The following is a 13,148-nucleotide window of genomic DNA, read 5'->3' as shown; positions in this document are numbered from 1 at the left end:
ATATTGCCTCAAAGATTTTGCTGGGGTATATAAGCTGCAAGAAAAAGAATAAATCTTGGGGTAACCCTGACCAAGGAAGTGAAAGATCTATTTGACAAGAACTTTAAGTCTTTGAAGAAAGAAATAGAAGAGGACACCAGAAAGTGGAAGGATCTCCCTTGCTCTTGGATTGGGAGGATCAACATAGTAAAAATGGCAATTCTACCAAAAGCAATCTATAGATTCAATGCAATCCCCATCAAAATTCTTCACAGATCTGGAGAAGACAATAATCAACTTTATATGGAAAAACATAAAAACCCAGGATAGCCAAAACAATCTTATACAATAAAAGAACATCTGGAGGCATTACCATCCCTGACTTCAAACTCTATTACAGAGCTACAGTATTGAAAACAGCTTGGTATTGGCATAAAAACAGAGAAGTTGACCAATGGAATCGAATAGAAGACCCTGACTTTAACCCACAAACCTATGAGCACCTGATTTTCGATAAAGGAGCTAAAAGTATACAATGGAAGAAAGAGAGCATCTTCAACAAATTGTGCTGGCAAAACTGGATGTCAATCTGTAGAAGAATGAAAATAGATCCATATCTATCACCATGCACAAAACTCAAGTCCAAGTGGATTAAAGACCTCAATATCAGTCCGAACACACTGAACCTGACAGAAGAGAAAGTGGGAAGTACTCTACAACAGATGGGCACAGGAGATCACTTCCTGCATATAACCCCAGCAGCACAGACAGTAAGGGCCTCATTGAATAAATGGGACCTCCTGAGACTGAGAAGCTTCTGTAAAGCAAAGGACACTGTTGCTAAGACAGAAAGGCAACCCACTGACTGGGAGAAAATCTTCACCAACCCCGCAACTGACAAAGGTCTGATCTCCAAAATATATAAAGAACTCAAGAAACTAGACCGTAAAAGGCTAATCAACCCAATTATAAAATGGGGCACTGAGCTGAACAGAGATCTCTCAACAGAAGAAGTTCAAATGGCCAAAGGACACCTAAGGTCATGCTCAACTTCCTTAGCAATCAGGGAAATGCAAATCAAGACAACTTTAAGATACCATCTTACACCTGTCAGAATGGCTAAAATCAAAAACACCAATGATAGCCTTTGCTGGAGAGGTTGTGGAGAAAGGGGTACACTCATCCATTGCTGGTGGGAATGCAAACTTGTGCAACCACTCTGGAATGCAGTGTGGCGGTTTCTCAGAAAACTCGGGATCAACCTACCCCTGGACCCAGCAATACCACTCTTGGGAATATACCCAAGAGAGGCCTTATCATACAACAAAAATATATGCTCTACTATGTTCATAGCAGCATTGTTTGTAATAGCCAGAACCTGGAAACAACCTAGATGCCCTTCAATGGAAGAATGGATGAAGAAAGTATGGAATATATACATATTAGAGTACTACTCAGCAATAAAAAAACAAGGACTTCTTGAAGTTTGCAGGCAAATGGATGGAAATAGAAAACACTATCCTGAGTGAGGTAAGCCAGACCCAAAAAGAGGAACATGGGATGTACTCACTCATATTTGGTTTCTAGCCATAAATAAAGGACATTGAGCCTATAATTCGGGTTCTTAGAGAAGCTAAATAAGAAGGAGAACCAAAAGAAAAACATATAGGCATCCTCCTGAATATTAACCTTCATCAGGCGATGAAAGGAGACAGAGACAGAGACACACATTGGAGCACCGGACTGAAATCTCAAGGTCCAAATCAGGAGCAGAAGGAGAGAGAGCACGAGCAAGGAACTCAGGACCGCGAGGGGTGCACCCACACACTGAGACAATGGGGATGTTCTATCGGGAACTCACCAAGGCCAGCTGGCCTGGGTCTGAAAAAGCCTGGGTTAAAACCGGTCTCACTGAACATAGTGGACAATGAGGACTACTGATAACTCAAGAACAATGGCAATGGGTTTTTGATCCTACTGCACCTATTGGTTTTGTGGGAGCCTAGGCAGTTTGGATGCTCATCTTACTAGACCTGGATGGAGGTGGGTGGTCCTTGGACTTCCCACAGGGCAGGAAACCCGGATTGCTCTTTGGGCTGACGAGGGAGGGGGACTTGATTGGGGGAGGGGAAGGGAAAGGGGAGGCGGCGGTGGGGAAGAGACAGAAATCTTTAATTAATAAATAAATAAATAAATTTAAAAAAAGAAAAAGAATAAGGATAGAGTTAAAATGCGTTAGTAGGAAAATATCAAGACTGTGAGAATTAAAAGGGAAACATCAAGAATAAAGATACACTTAAAAGGAAAACATCAATATTGAGAGAATTAGGAGGAAAACATCTAGAGAGACAGAAGTGACATTTCTGGATAGAGATAAGAAAAGAGAATACAGAATACAAAATCAGAATTTTTTAAAAAAAAAACGAGAATAAAGAAAAGTATCTAAAGGAAACCATCAAAAGAATGTGTGAGTGACTTTTTCTTTAACTCCCTCAGATTAAAAAGTCTAGTATGTGTCTACTCTATGGCTTCCTTTTGAGTCCTGCAGCACCTGGGGGCTGTCTCCCCAGGCAATGGTATCCAGAGGCAGCACACACCATAGAAGGTTATAAAGAAGACTTAATCCAGAAAAACAAAGCATTTTTAATCTCAGAGCCCAGGCCCTCTTGCCAGCTACATGCTTCTTTGTCCACCACAGCTGGGAAAATATAATACGCCACTCTCACCAACAGACAAGCTATCCAAACAAAAACTAAAAAGGGAGAGGCTGGAACTAATGGACATTATAAGCCAAATGGACCTAACATATTTACATAATGTTTCACCCAGACATCCTATCTGACCACCAGATTAAAGCTGCATATCAGCAACAGAAAGCTTACAAACTTGTGGAAACTGAACAACTCACTACTGAATGAAAAATGGGTCAAGGTAGAAATTAAAAAAGAAATTCAAGACTTTCTAGAATTAAATGAAAATGAATAAACAACATACCCAAACTTATGGAACACAGTGAAGGTGGTTCTAAGAGGCAAGTTTATAACACTAAGTGATTATATTTTTTGAAAAATGGAGATGGAGATCTTATAATGTAACTTAACAGAACAGCTGAAAGCCCTAGACGAAAAAGCAAAAAAGTTATACCCAAAAGAAGTAGATGGAAAAAAGACAAGAAGAAAAGCATAAACCTAGAAAATGGGAAAATATTTTTACCAACTACATATCTGATGGAGGGCTAATATCCAAAATATGTAAAGAACTCAAAAACTAGAAATCAAAAAAAAAAACAACCCAATTAAAAAATGAGGCACAGTTCTAAACAGAAAATTCTCAAAAGAGGAAATTCAAATGGCTGGAAAAACAAATGTTCAACATTCTTAGTCAACAGGGAAATGAAAATTAAAACTTCTTTGAGATTACATCTTATACCTGTCAAAATGGCTAAGGTTTAAAAAAAAGAAACAAAAACAAAACAAAAAAACAGTTAACATGTTGTTCATCCTTAGGAGGATGTGGAGTAAGGGGAACACTCATCCACTGCTGGTGAAGTGAAAACTTATATAGCATTACACTATGAAAATCAGTGTGGCAGTGCCTCAGGAAGATGGGAATAGATCTACCTCAAGATCCAGCTATAACAATCCTGGACATATACTCAAAAGGACACTTCATCCTACCACAGAGACACTTGCTCATCCATGTTGACTGCTGCTTTATTCATAACAGCCAGAAATCAGAAACAACCTTGAAGTCTCTCAATATTTCTTTAAGAATAGATAAAGAAAATATGGTACATTTACACAACAGAATATCACTCAGCCACTAAAAAATGAAATTTGCAGGTAAATGGATGGGACTAGAAAAAGAAATCATCCTGAGTGAGGTAGCCCAGACCCAAAAAGATGAACATGGTATGGTATGTACTCACTTGTAAGTGGATATTAGCCATAAACAAAGGTTATTGAGCCTATAGTTCATGATCCCAGAGAAGCTAGGTAACAAAGTGAACCTAAGAAAAACATATATATCCACCTAGAAAATCAAAATAGACAAGATCACCTGACAAAATGGAAAGCATGGGAGTGGGGAGAGAAGAGAGGGTGGAAGGGGAACAGGGGGGAGAAAGGGAGGGAGAAGAACTTGGAATGGAATGGTCAAGATGAAGGAAGGACAGAGATGAGTGCAAGGAAAGAGATATCTTGATTGAGGGAGCCTTTATGGGGCTAGCAAGAAACTTAGATCTAGAAAAATTCACAGGAATCCACATGGATGACCCCAGCTAAGACCCTAAGGAATAGAGGAGAAGGTGCCTGAACTGGTCTTGCCTTGTAGTCAAATTGATGAATATCTTAAATGTTACCATAGAACCTTCATCCAGCATATGATGGAAACAAAGACAGAGACCCGCATTGGAGCACTGGACTGAGCTCCCTAAGTCCAGCTGAAGAGTGGAAGGAGTGAGAATATGAGTAAAGAGGTCAAGACCATGATGGGGACACCCACTGAAACAGCTTACCTGAGCTAATCAGAGCTCACCAACCCCAGCAGACAGGAAGGAACCAGCATAGGACCACACTAGACCCTCTGAATGTTGGTGATATTTCTAGGGTTGGGGCAAACAGTGAGACCACTGGCAGTGGCACCAGGATTTACCCCTACTGCTTGTACTGGCTTTTTGGGGACCCATTCTCTTTGGATGGATATCTTGCTCAGCCTAAATATAGTAGGGAGGGCCTTGGACCTTCCCCAATGCAATGTGCCTTACCTAATCTGTGAAGTGGATGGCGGGCAGGGTAAGTGGAGTGAATAGGAGGAGAGGAGGGTGTGGGAACTTGGATTGGTATGTATAATGAAAAAAGATAGTTTGTTTTCTTTAAAAAAAAAAAAAACCAAAACCATAACTCAGGCAACTTATAAAAGAAAGCATTTATTTTATGGGCTCATGATTCTAAAGGGTTAGAACCCATGAGCATCATGGCAGAGGAAAACATGGAGACAGGCAGACAGGCATGGCACACTAGAGCAGTAGTAGACAGCTTACATATTGAGACAACAAAGGAGACAGAGAGAGCTAAATGAGAATGGTATAGCCTTTTCCAATCTCAAAGCCCACCCTAGTAACACACCTCCTTCAATGTCACACCTCCTAATCCTTCCCAAATAATTCCACAAATTGTGACCAAGCATTCAAATACATGAGCCTATGGGGCCATTCTCATTTAAACCACCACAAATTGTAGCATTAAACATACAAAATAAATGATGCCATATTGATATTAAAAGAAATTAACAAATATGACGTGGATGAATTTTTAAATTATATAGGGAAGAAACACTACCTCAGTTAGGTAGTCAAAGGTAACAACATCAGGGCTGGAAGTGATTTGAGAGGATAAGTGCTTCCCATAAGGCATCCTCAGCTCAGATTCCCCAGAGCCCACATAAAAAGTTGGGTTTTTAGAATGTGCCTATAAGCCTAGTGATAAGCAGCTAGAGACCAGAGGATCCTTGGGTATTGTTGGCCAACAAGTTTAGCCAAACTAGTGACCTCCAGGTTTACTGACAGAACTTTTTTGTTGTTATTCTTGTTCAAAAATAAGATTAAAAATCAATTGAAGAAATTTCTGATGCTGATCTCTTGCCTCCAAATGTACACGTGCACATATGCACTTAAACCCATGTGAAATACAAATAAAAAATAAATCAAGATGATATCATAAGCTTTTGATATGTTAATAATACTCCACTTGTGTTATCCTCCTCATAAAACATCATAACCCCAATCTAACCATAAGAAAAACATCAGACATGTCCTAAGAAACATCCCATAAAAATCTCAAACACTGGGATGTAAAGATAGCTAGGCAGTTAGGAGCACTGGCTGTTCTTCTAGAGGATCCAGGTGGAATTCCCAGAACCTACATGGCTGCTCACAACCATCTTAAACTCCAATTTCAGAGGATCTGAGGCAATCTCCTTGCCTCTGAGGGCAGTAGGCAGCACAGAGACACATGTATGAAAAATATCCATATACATAAAATAAGATAATTTAAAATCCTAAATACTAACTCCCTGAAACTGTGGAATCATCAAACCCCAAAAAAGTCTAAGAAACCATCAAACCTCAAAGAACTTAAGATAACTAACAAATATTTGAAGAAATTATGGTAAATAATGGTCAAATACTTCCAAAATTTATCTTTAAAAACACATTAATTGGCTGGACGGTGGTGGCAAACACCTTTCATTCCAGCACTTGGAGGCAACGGCAGTGATTTTGAGGCCAGCCTGGTTTACAAAGCAAGCTCCAGAACAGCCAGGACTGTCATAGAGAAACCCTGTCTTGAAAATCCAAAAAAGAAAACAAAACAAAAACACATTAATACACAGAACATTAATATAAAGAGAAACACAGGGATCTCTAGAAAAAATATTTTCAAAATTTCAAAAGACAAAGAGAATGACTATTTTGTGAGCATGAAGAAACAATTTACCACACTTAGAAAAAATAGCATGATTAAAGGCAGAGGTCTCATTAGAAACAAAAGAACAAGTCAAAATTTTGAAAGAAAAACTATTATTCAAATGAAATAAAATTAAAATATTCCCAGATGAATGAGTAACCAGAAGTTCACTGAACACAAAATCCTTTGCAAAAAAATGCTACAGTGAGTCTTATCAACTTAAAAAAAATCGCACCTGGATAAAAAGAAATGACACAGATCAGAATGATTAATAAATGCTTAAAGAAACACAAAGGAATGCAAAAATGCTTTTGTGTTTAATTTTGTGGTTTCTTTAAAAAATACAGAACAGCATAAGAAATAACTGTAACTCTATATTCTTCTGTTCATAACACACACAGATGCAAGATGTGCAACAATAAGGCATGAGAGGAAGAACAAAGTTGCTGCATTTACCATAACTAATTTCGTCATAAACTTAAGTATATTATAATAAGCCAAAAAGATTTCTATGCTTCAGCCAGTAAACAGTAAGACAAAAATTAAAATAATGCACCTTTAAGACTCAATGAGGAACTGTGACCGAGGAACTGCCCCTATCAGATAGGTCTGCAGTCATGTCTGAGGGGCATTTTGAGTATGGATTGAGGAGGAAGGGCCCATATCACCATGGGCAGTGTCAACCCAGGACTGGATGTCAGACCAGAAGTTAGCTAGTAAGCAGCATTCCCACAGGGTTTCTGCTTCAGTGCTTGTCTTGGTTTCTATTGATGATGGACTATAACCTGCAAGTCAGATAAAGCCTTTCTTTCCCAGGTTGCTTTCTAGTGTTTTATCACAGTAACAGAAAGAAAACTGGAAAAGGAGTTACAAATCATTTACCAGAAAGTTTTAGCTTAACAAAGAACAAAGCAGTAAAACTGAGAAAGACGTGAGACACAGAGATGACAAATCTAAAACTGTGGCAAATAAATCCAATCATATTAGGAACAAACATTTGAATCAGAAGGCAGAAATAAACAAGCATATTTCAGAAAATTAAAATACATGTTCAAGAAACGAAACCACAATACATGAAAGTACAAGGACAGAAGGCAAACTAAAAGGTAACTATGGTCATATTTATAACAGAAAAAAAAAACTGGCTTTTGCAGCAGTAAGATAGAGTGAGGAAAGAATGTATGCACTTGAGAATCAAAACACATGAAGATACTATTTTGCTACTCCACTTGAGCTGGGCAGACTGAACAGAAACCTAGTAAATAAAATACACGGAAGACTAGAGGGCTCTATCCCCTACTCAGTTGATAAATAGAGAACACTCTACCCAATACCATCTCCATTCTTCTGTATATATAGTCCATATCTAAGGCTATAAACAAGGTCTCTACAAATACAGAAGCATTGAAAATAGGCAAAGTATATTTCTCAAATGACAAAAAACTTCATTAGAAACCAGTAACAGAAAGCAATGTGGCAAACAAAGCTAAATATACACATCTAAAGAATGTCAAAGGGAAAAAAATGTCAAAGGGATCTAAATAACCTAGGAATAAAAAATAAATTCTTCAACAGGCCCACCCTGTATGATGCAAATACCTTTTCATTGAAGCTAAATAGAGTCAAATTACCTTTTCTTGGGCAATTAAAAAAAAAGAACTTCAAATAACTTTCTCAGGCAATACAAAGTTTTAAAAGTTCTTCATTTTGAATGTAATATCAAGTATCATGGGAATTTAGCACATTTTTAAATTTCTGGTATTTCTAGAACATATGTAAGAAATTGCTGATGTTAAGATCTAATTTTTCTCAGTGGCAAACTGTTCATCAAGACAAAAACCAAGATAGCAAAGTAGGTACCTAGCTCTTTCTCGGGCTGCATCTTCACGGGCTTTTTCCTTCTCTTGCCTCTGTTGTTCAATTCGGGCTTCTTGCTCTTTTCTCTTCATCAACAATTCCTCTACACGGGCCTGCCGTTCTGCCTCTAGGGCTCTCTTGCGTTCCTGATGTTAAAAACTAAAGTTACTAGAATTATGTGAAATTAAAACAATCAAAGGCAATGTAACTTTAACACAAACATATATTCTAGATTATTCCTGGATTGTCACTATGTACATGGTTTCTAAGAATTTAAGAAAAAATTAAATAGCAATGACATGGTTTTCAGATGTTATTTATCAGTGTTACACATAATGATAACATGATCTGGTATGAATTAAATCCTAAGAACTACATATAAATATATATACAAATTATACACACATATTATGGCACAGCTAGAAAACAGAATTAATCAAGTTTGAATATTCATGATCCATAAAAATATGCCAACTGTATTCCTACAATCTAACAAGTCATACTTTGAAAATACAATTAGGTGAAAATTTTTTTGCAATAGTATGATAGCTAATCTTGGTAGTCAACTTGACTAAATCTGGATTAACTAAAACCCAACAAAGCAGCTGGCAAAACAGTAAAGGATTTTTCTTGATGGAATTATTTGAAGTGGAAAACTACCCCAAGCCCAGACCACCCTACATCTGGGACACCTCCTGGAGGCAGCCCACATAAACGGACATGGAAGAAGAAAGATTCACTTTTTGCCTGCTTGTCCTCACTCTCACTGGCAAGTTCATCTATCCTGTTCCTGAGTCATTCCTTCGCTGGTGCTGGAACCTATTTCCTCGGGATTCCAATATGGACTGAAAATAGACAGCTGTCTAGGATGTCCCTGAGACACTAGCACCAATAGGGACTGAACAACTACTGGATCCTCGGCTTTTCTGTCAGAAGACAGCTATTGTTGCACTATCCAGACTGAGGCCTGTAAGCCACTCTACTATACAAACACACACACACACACACACACACACACACACACACATACACAAGCATACATACACACACACATATGCACACGCAAGCATACACATGCATGCACACATAAAAATTTCATTCTGTTTGTTCTTTCCTTTGAGAAACCTAATACAAATAACATCAAGAAAATCTTTCTTAAAAATAAGTAATAAATGTAATAAAAATCCATGATATGAATCAAAAACTATAAACTATTTCTAAAGTAAACTATATAAGGCACAGATGAATGAAAAGACATTTTCTATCCGTAGTTTATGATATGGTTATCAATTACAAAGATACAGCTCAGGCAAAAGAACTTGTCTAGCACATGGGAGGGAGGCCCTGGGCTCAACCACCAGTACTGAAGGCAAAAAATGAAGTTTCTTTTTGTGAAAACCCAATAAAGAAATCATCTAAACAGAGAACCTTCCTTGACACTGTCATCCCACAAGCAAAGCAATTATTCCCTCTCTCATGGTACTTTTATACCAGTTACATTTTTACACATTAAACTGGGATTTTATGATTTGCCACAAGGTAAATAATAATTAATTATTAATTGTTAATAATATCAATAATTGTCCTTGTCCTGGTGAGTTGAGATTTGTTATGCACGTCTGCTCCTTATTAGAAAAGAATATGTATTTTCATGACTTCAAACCAGCCCAAAAGCCTATTTGTAGTACTCAAAGTGATCACAGCTGAAGGTATTTAGAATAGTCTCCATTTATGTAAATACTGCAATTTTTTTTGCTGTAGCAAAATTCTCCACAGATAAGGTATTTTCCCAAGAAGGAACTAAGATAGATTCTTCACAAGACAACTCATTCCCTATGATGCTTCCTCCATCATGGATATGACAGCTGCAGAAATTCAACACTAATCAAGATTATCTGATGATACTGGTTAATAAATGATATGTTCCTCTGGTCCTAAGGACAAAAACTGCCCAAATCTTTATTAACTATCTCAATAATATTCTTTTTGGATCAGAAGAAGGAAATAATTACAGAACAACAGATGAGTGTCCCAGAGTAGCTCAGTGTACATCCGGCTGACCTTCGAGGACACTGATGTCCTCTCCATTCACTGCAGTGCTGCAGTGTGTCATGCACCCCTGGGAACGGAGACTAGGTTTTATCTCCAGCCCCTGACTCAGAGCCTGAGATATGAAAAGTGCTTAGTAAAGGTTTAGCAGAATCCTACCTGCACAGCCTCATCACGAGCTTGCTTTTCTTCTTGTCTTCTCTGACGTTCTTCCTGTAATTCATTAAGCCTCTGCTCATATTCCTTCAATTTTGATAAAACATCATGGCGTTTGTTCTGAGCTTCAAGGGTGTTTATGAAGGCAATCTCATTTACCTTCAATGAGAATGAAAAAGGAGTTAGAATCAAATTAATTCTTAAAAGAGAAAGAAAAGTATGTGTATGCTGCAGCTGCCCACGAACCATCTGGGGCTGGAGTCACAGGCACCTCAGCTACATGATGGGGTGCTATGAACCAAATCCAGGTCCTCTGAAAGAGCAGTATACACTCTTAACTACTGATCCACCTCTCCAGCCCCTTGATTTAATTCTTATAAAAAAAAAGAAATTTAGCAATGATTTTACATAATATTATTTAAATCAGCAGTAAGTCATGGGAAAAGTAACTGGTAAGTTTTTCCTGCCAGTATTTACCTCAAAGTAAACTAATGCATCAAGACTGAGATATAACACATGGGAAGGGCATGCAAGGATTTTAACATTGTAATAAAGAATAAGAAACTCAAGCAAACAGACAACTCTGTATATCTGGTAAGAAACCTTAGTTCAAAGGAAGGAACTATTTCACACTTCAAGAGACGTATAGGGATAGTGTGGGCTGCATTCCAGGTACTAGGAAAGGTTTGGTCATCAAGGGGCTGGAGAGATGGCTCAGTGGTTAAGAGCATTGCCTGCTCTTCCAAAGATCCTGAGTTCAATTCCTGGCAACCACATGGTGGCTTACAACCATCTGTAATGAGGTCTGGTGCCCTCTTCTGGCCTGCACACACATACACACACAGACAGAATATTGTGTACATAATAAATAAATAAACATTTAAAAAAGAGACATAACAACAACAACAACAAAATTACAGGTATATGAGACACTTGTCTGGAACTGCTTTCTTTACAACTCCGGAACCTGGACAATAAAATGCTCTTCAGAACAGCAGTTGAATGTGTTTGAGATGGTATGTCTCAGGAAGATTCTAGGCATTACACAAAGAGATAGACTGCGTGGCAATGACATTAAGAAACATTTCCATAGACAGAAAGAAGTAAACTACAGGATACGGCAAATTGAAGACCTGGGTATTAATCCACACACCTATGAACACCTGATTTTTGACAAAGAAGCTAAAAATATACAATGGAAAAAGAAAACATTGTCAACAAATGGTGCTGGTATAACTGAATGTCAGATGTAAAAGAATGCAAATAGATCCATATCAACCTACATACACAAAACTCAAGTCCAAATGGATTAAAGACCTCAATATAAATCCGACACCTGTCAGAATGGCTAAAATCAAAAACACCAATGATAGATAGCCTTTGCTGGAGAGGTTGTGGAGGAAGGGGTACCCTCATCCATTGCTGGTGGGAATGCAAACTTGTCCAACCACTTTGGAAATCAGTGTGGCAGTTTCTCAGGAAATTCGGGATCAACCTACCCCTGGACCCAGCAATACTACTCTTGGGAATATATCCAAGAGATGCCCTTTCATATTACAAAAGCATTTGTTCAACTATGTTCATAGCAGCATTATTTGTAATAGCCAGAACCTGGAAACAACCTAGATGCCCTTCAATGGAAGAATGGATGAAGAAAGTGTGGAATATATACACATTAGAGTACTACTCAGCGGTAAAAAACAATGACTTCTTGAATTTTGCATGCAAATGGATGGAAATAGAAAACACTATCCTGAGTAAGGTGTCCCAGACCCAAAAAGATGAACATGGGATGTACTCACTCATAATTGGTTTCTAGCCATAAAAAAATGACATTGAGTCTATAATTTGTGATCCTAAAGAAGCTAAATAAGAAGGTGAACCCAAAGAAAAACATATAGTTATCCTCTTGGATATGGGAAGTAGACAAGATTGCCGAGCAAAAATTGGGATCTTGGGGGAGGGGTGGGATAGGGATAAGGGGAGATGGGGAGAGAAATGTGAGAAGGGGAGGATTGGGGGAACTTGGGGAATTGGGATGGTTGGGATAAAGGAAGGATGGATATGGGAGTAGGGAAGCATTTATCTTAATTAAGGGATCCAGCTTAGGGTAGGCAAGAGACCTGAACCTAGAGGGGCTCCCAGGTGTCCAGGGGGATGTCCCCAGTTAGTGCCTTAGGCAGCTGAGGATAAGGAACCTGAAATGGCCCTATCCTATAACCACACTGATGAATATCTTGCATAACACCATAGAACCTTCATTGGGCGATGGATGGAGATAGAGACAGAGACCGACATTGGAGCACTGGACTGAGCTCCCAAGGTCCCAATGAGGAGCAGAAGGAGGGAGAACATGAGCAAGGAAGTCGGGAACGTGAGGGGTGCACCTACCCACTGAGACAGAGGGACTGATCTATTGGGAGCTCACCAAAATAAGATTTTTTAAAAAGAAGAACTAGTTTAGGAACCTGTCATTTAAAGTATTTTTTAAACAGGAAACAATGTAGTATTTTAGAGACTAATTTACAAAATTTTGTTTAATATGAATTTGTACTGATATAAAAAACAGACTACATAAAATTAGGTCTGGTCATATTATTCTGATACTTTTATTTTTATTTTTATTTATTTATTTTTTTAGTT

At 38.2% G+C, this 13,148-nt stretch overlaps 1 protein-coding gene across 3 annotated transcripts in view; it reads right to left on the bottom strand.

Moving 5' to 3' along the window:
* Nucleotides 1-13,148, bottom strand: part of Scaper (S-phase cyclin A associated protein in the ER) — a 467,165-nt gene that overhangs the window by 264,614 nt on the left and 189,403 nt on the right. For all 3 annotated transcript variants that reach the window (XM_050119436.1, XM_050119434.1, XM_050119435.1), the window contains 2 exons: nt 10,509-10,664; nt 8,304-8,446 (listed from right to left, as the gene is read on the bottom strand). In XM_050119436.1, the coding sequence (XP_049975393.1) occupies nt 8,304-8,446; nt 10,509-10,664 (299 nt within the window). The remainder of the gene's footprint in view (nt 1-8,303; nt 8,447-10,508; nt 10,665-13,148) is intronic.

The sequence above is a fragment of the Alexandromys fortis genome, unplaced genomic scaffold (genome assembly GCF_014885135.2).
Source record: "Alexandromys fortis isolate MF-2015 unplaced genomic scaffold, M_Fortis_MF-2015_v1.1 scaffold_167, whole genome shotgun sequence".
Lineage (NCBI taxonomy): Eukaryota > Metazoa > Chordata > Mammalia > Rodentia > Cricetidae > Alexandromys > Alexandromys fortis.
This window is presented reverse-complemented; position numbering and strand designations above follow the sequence as displayed.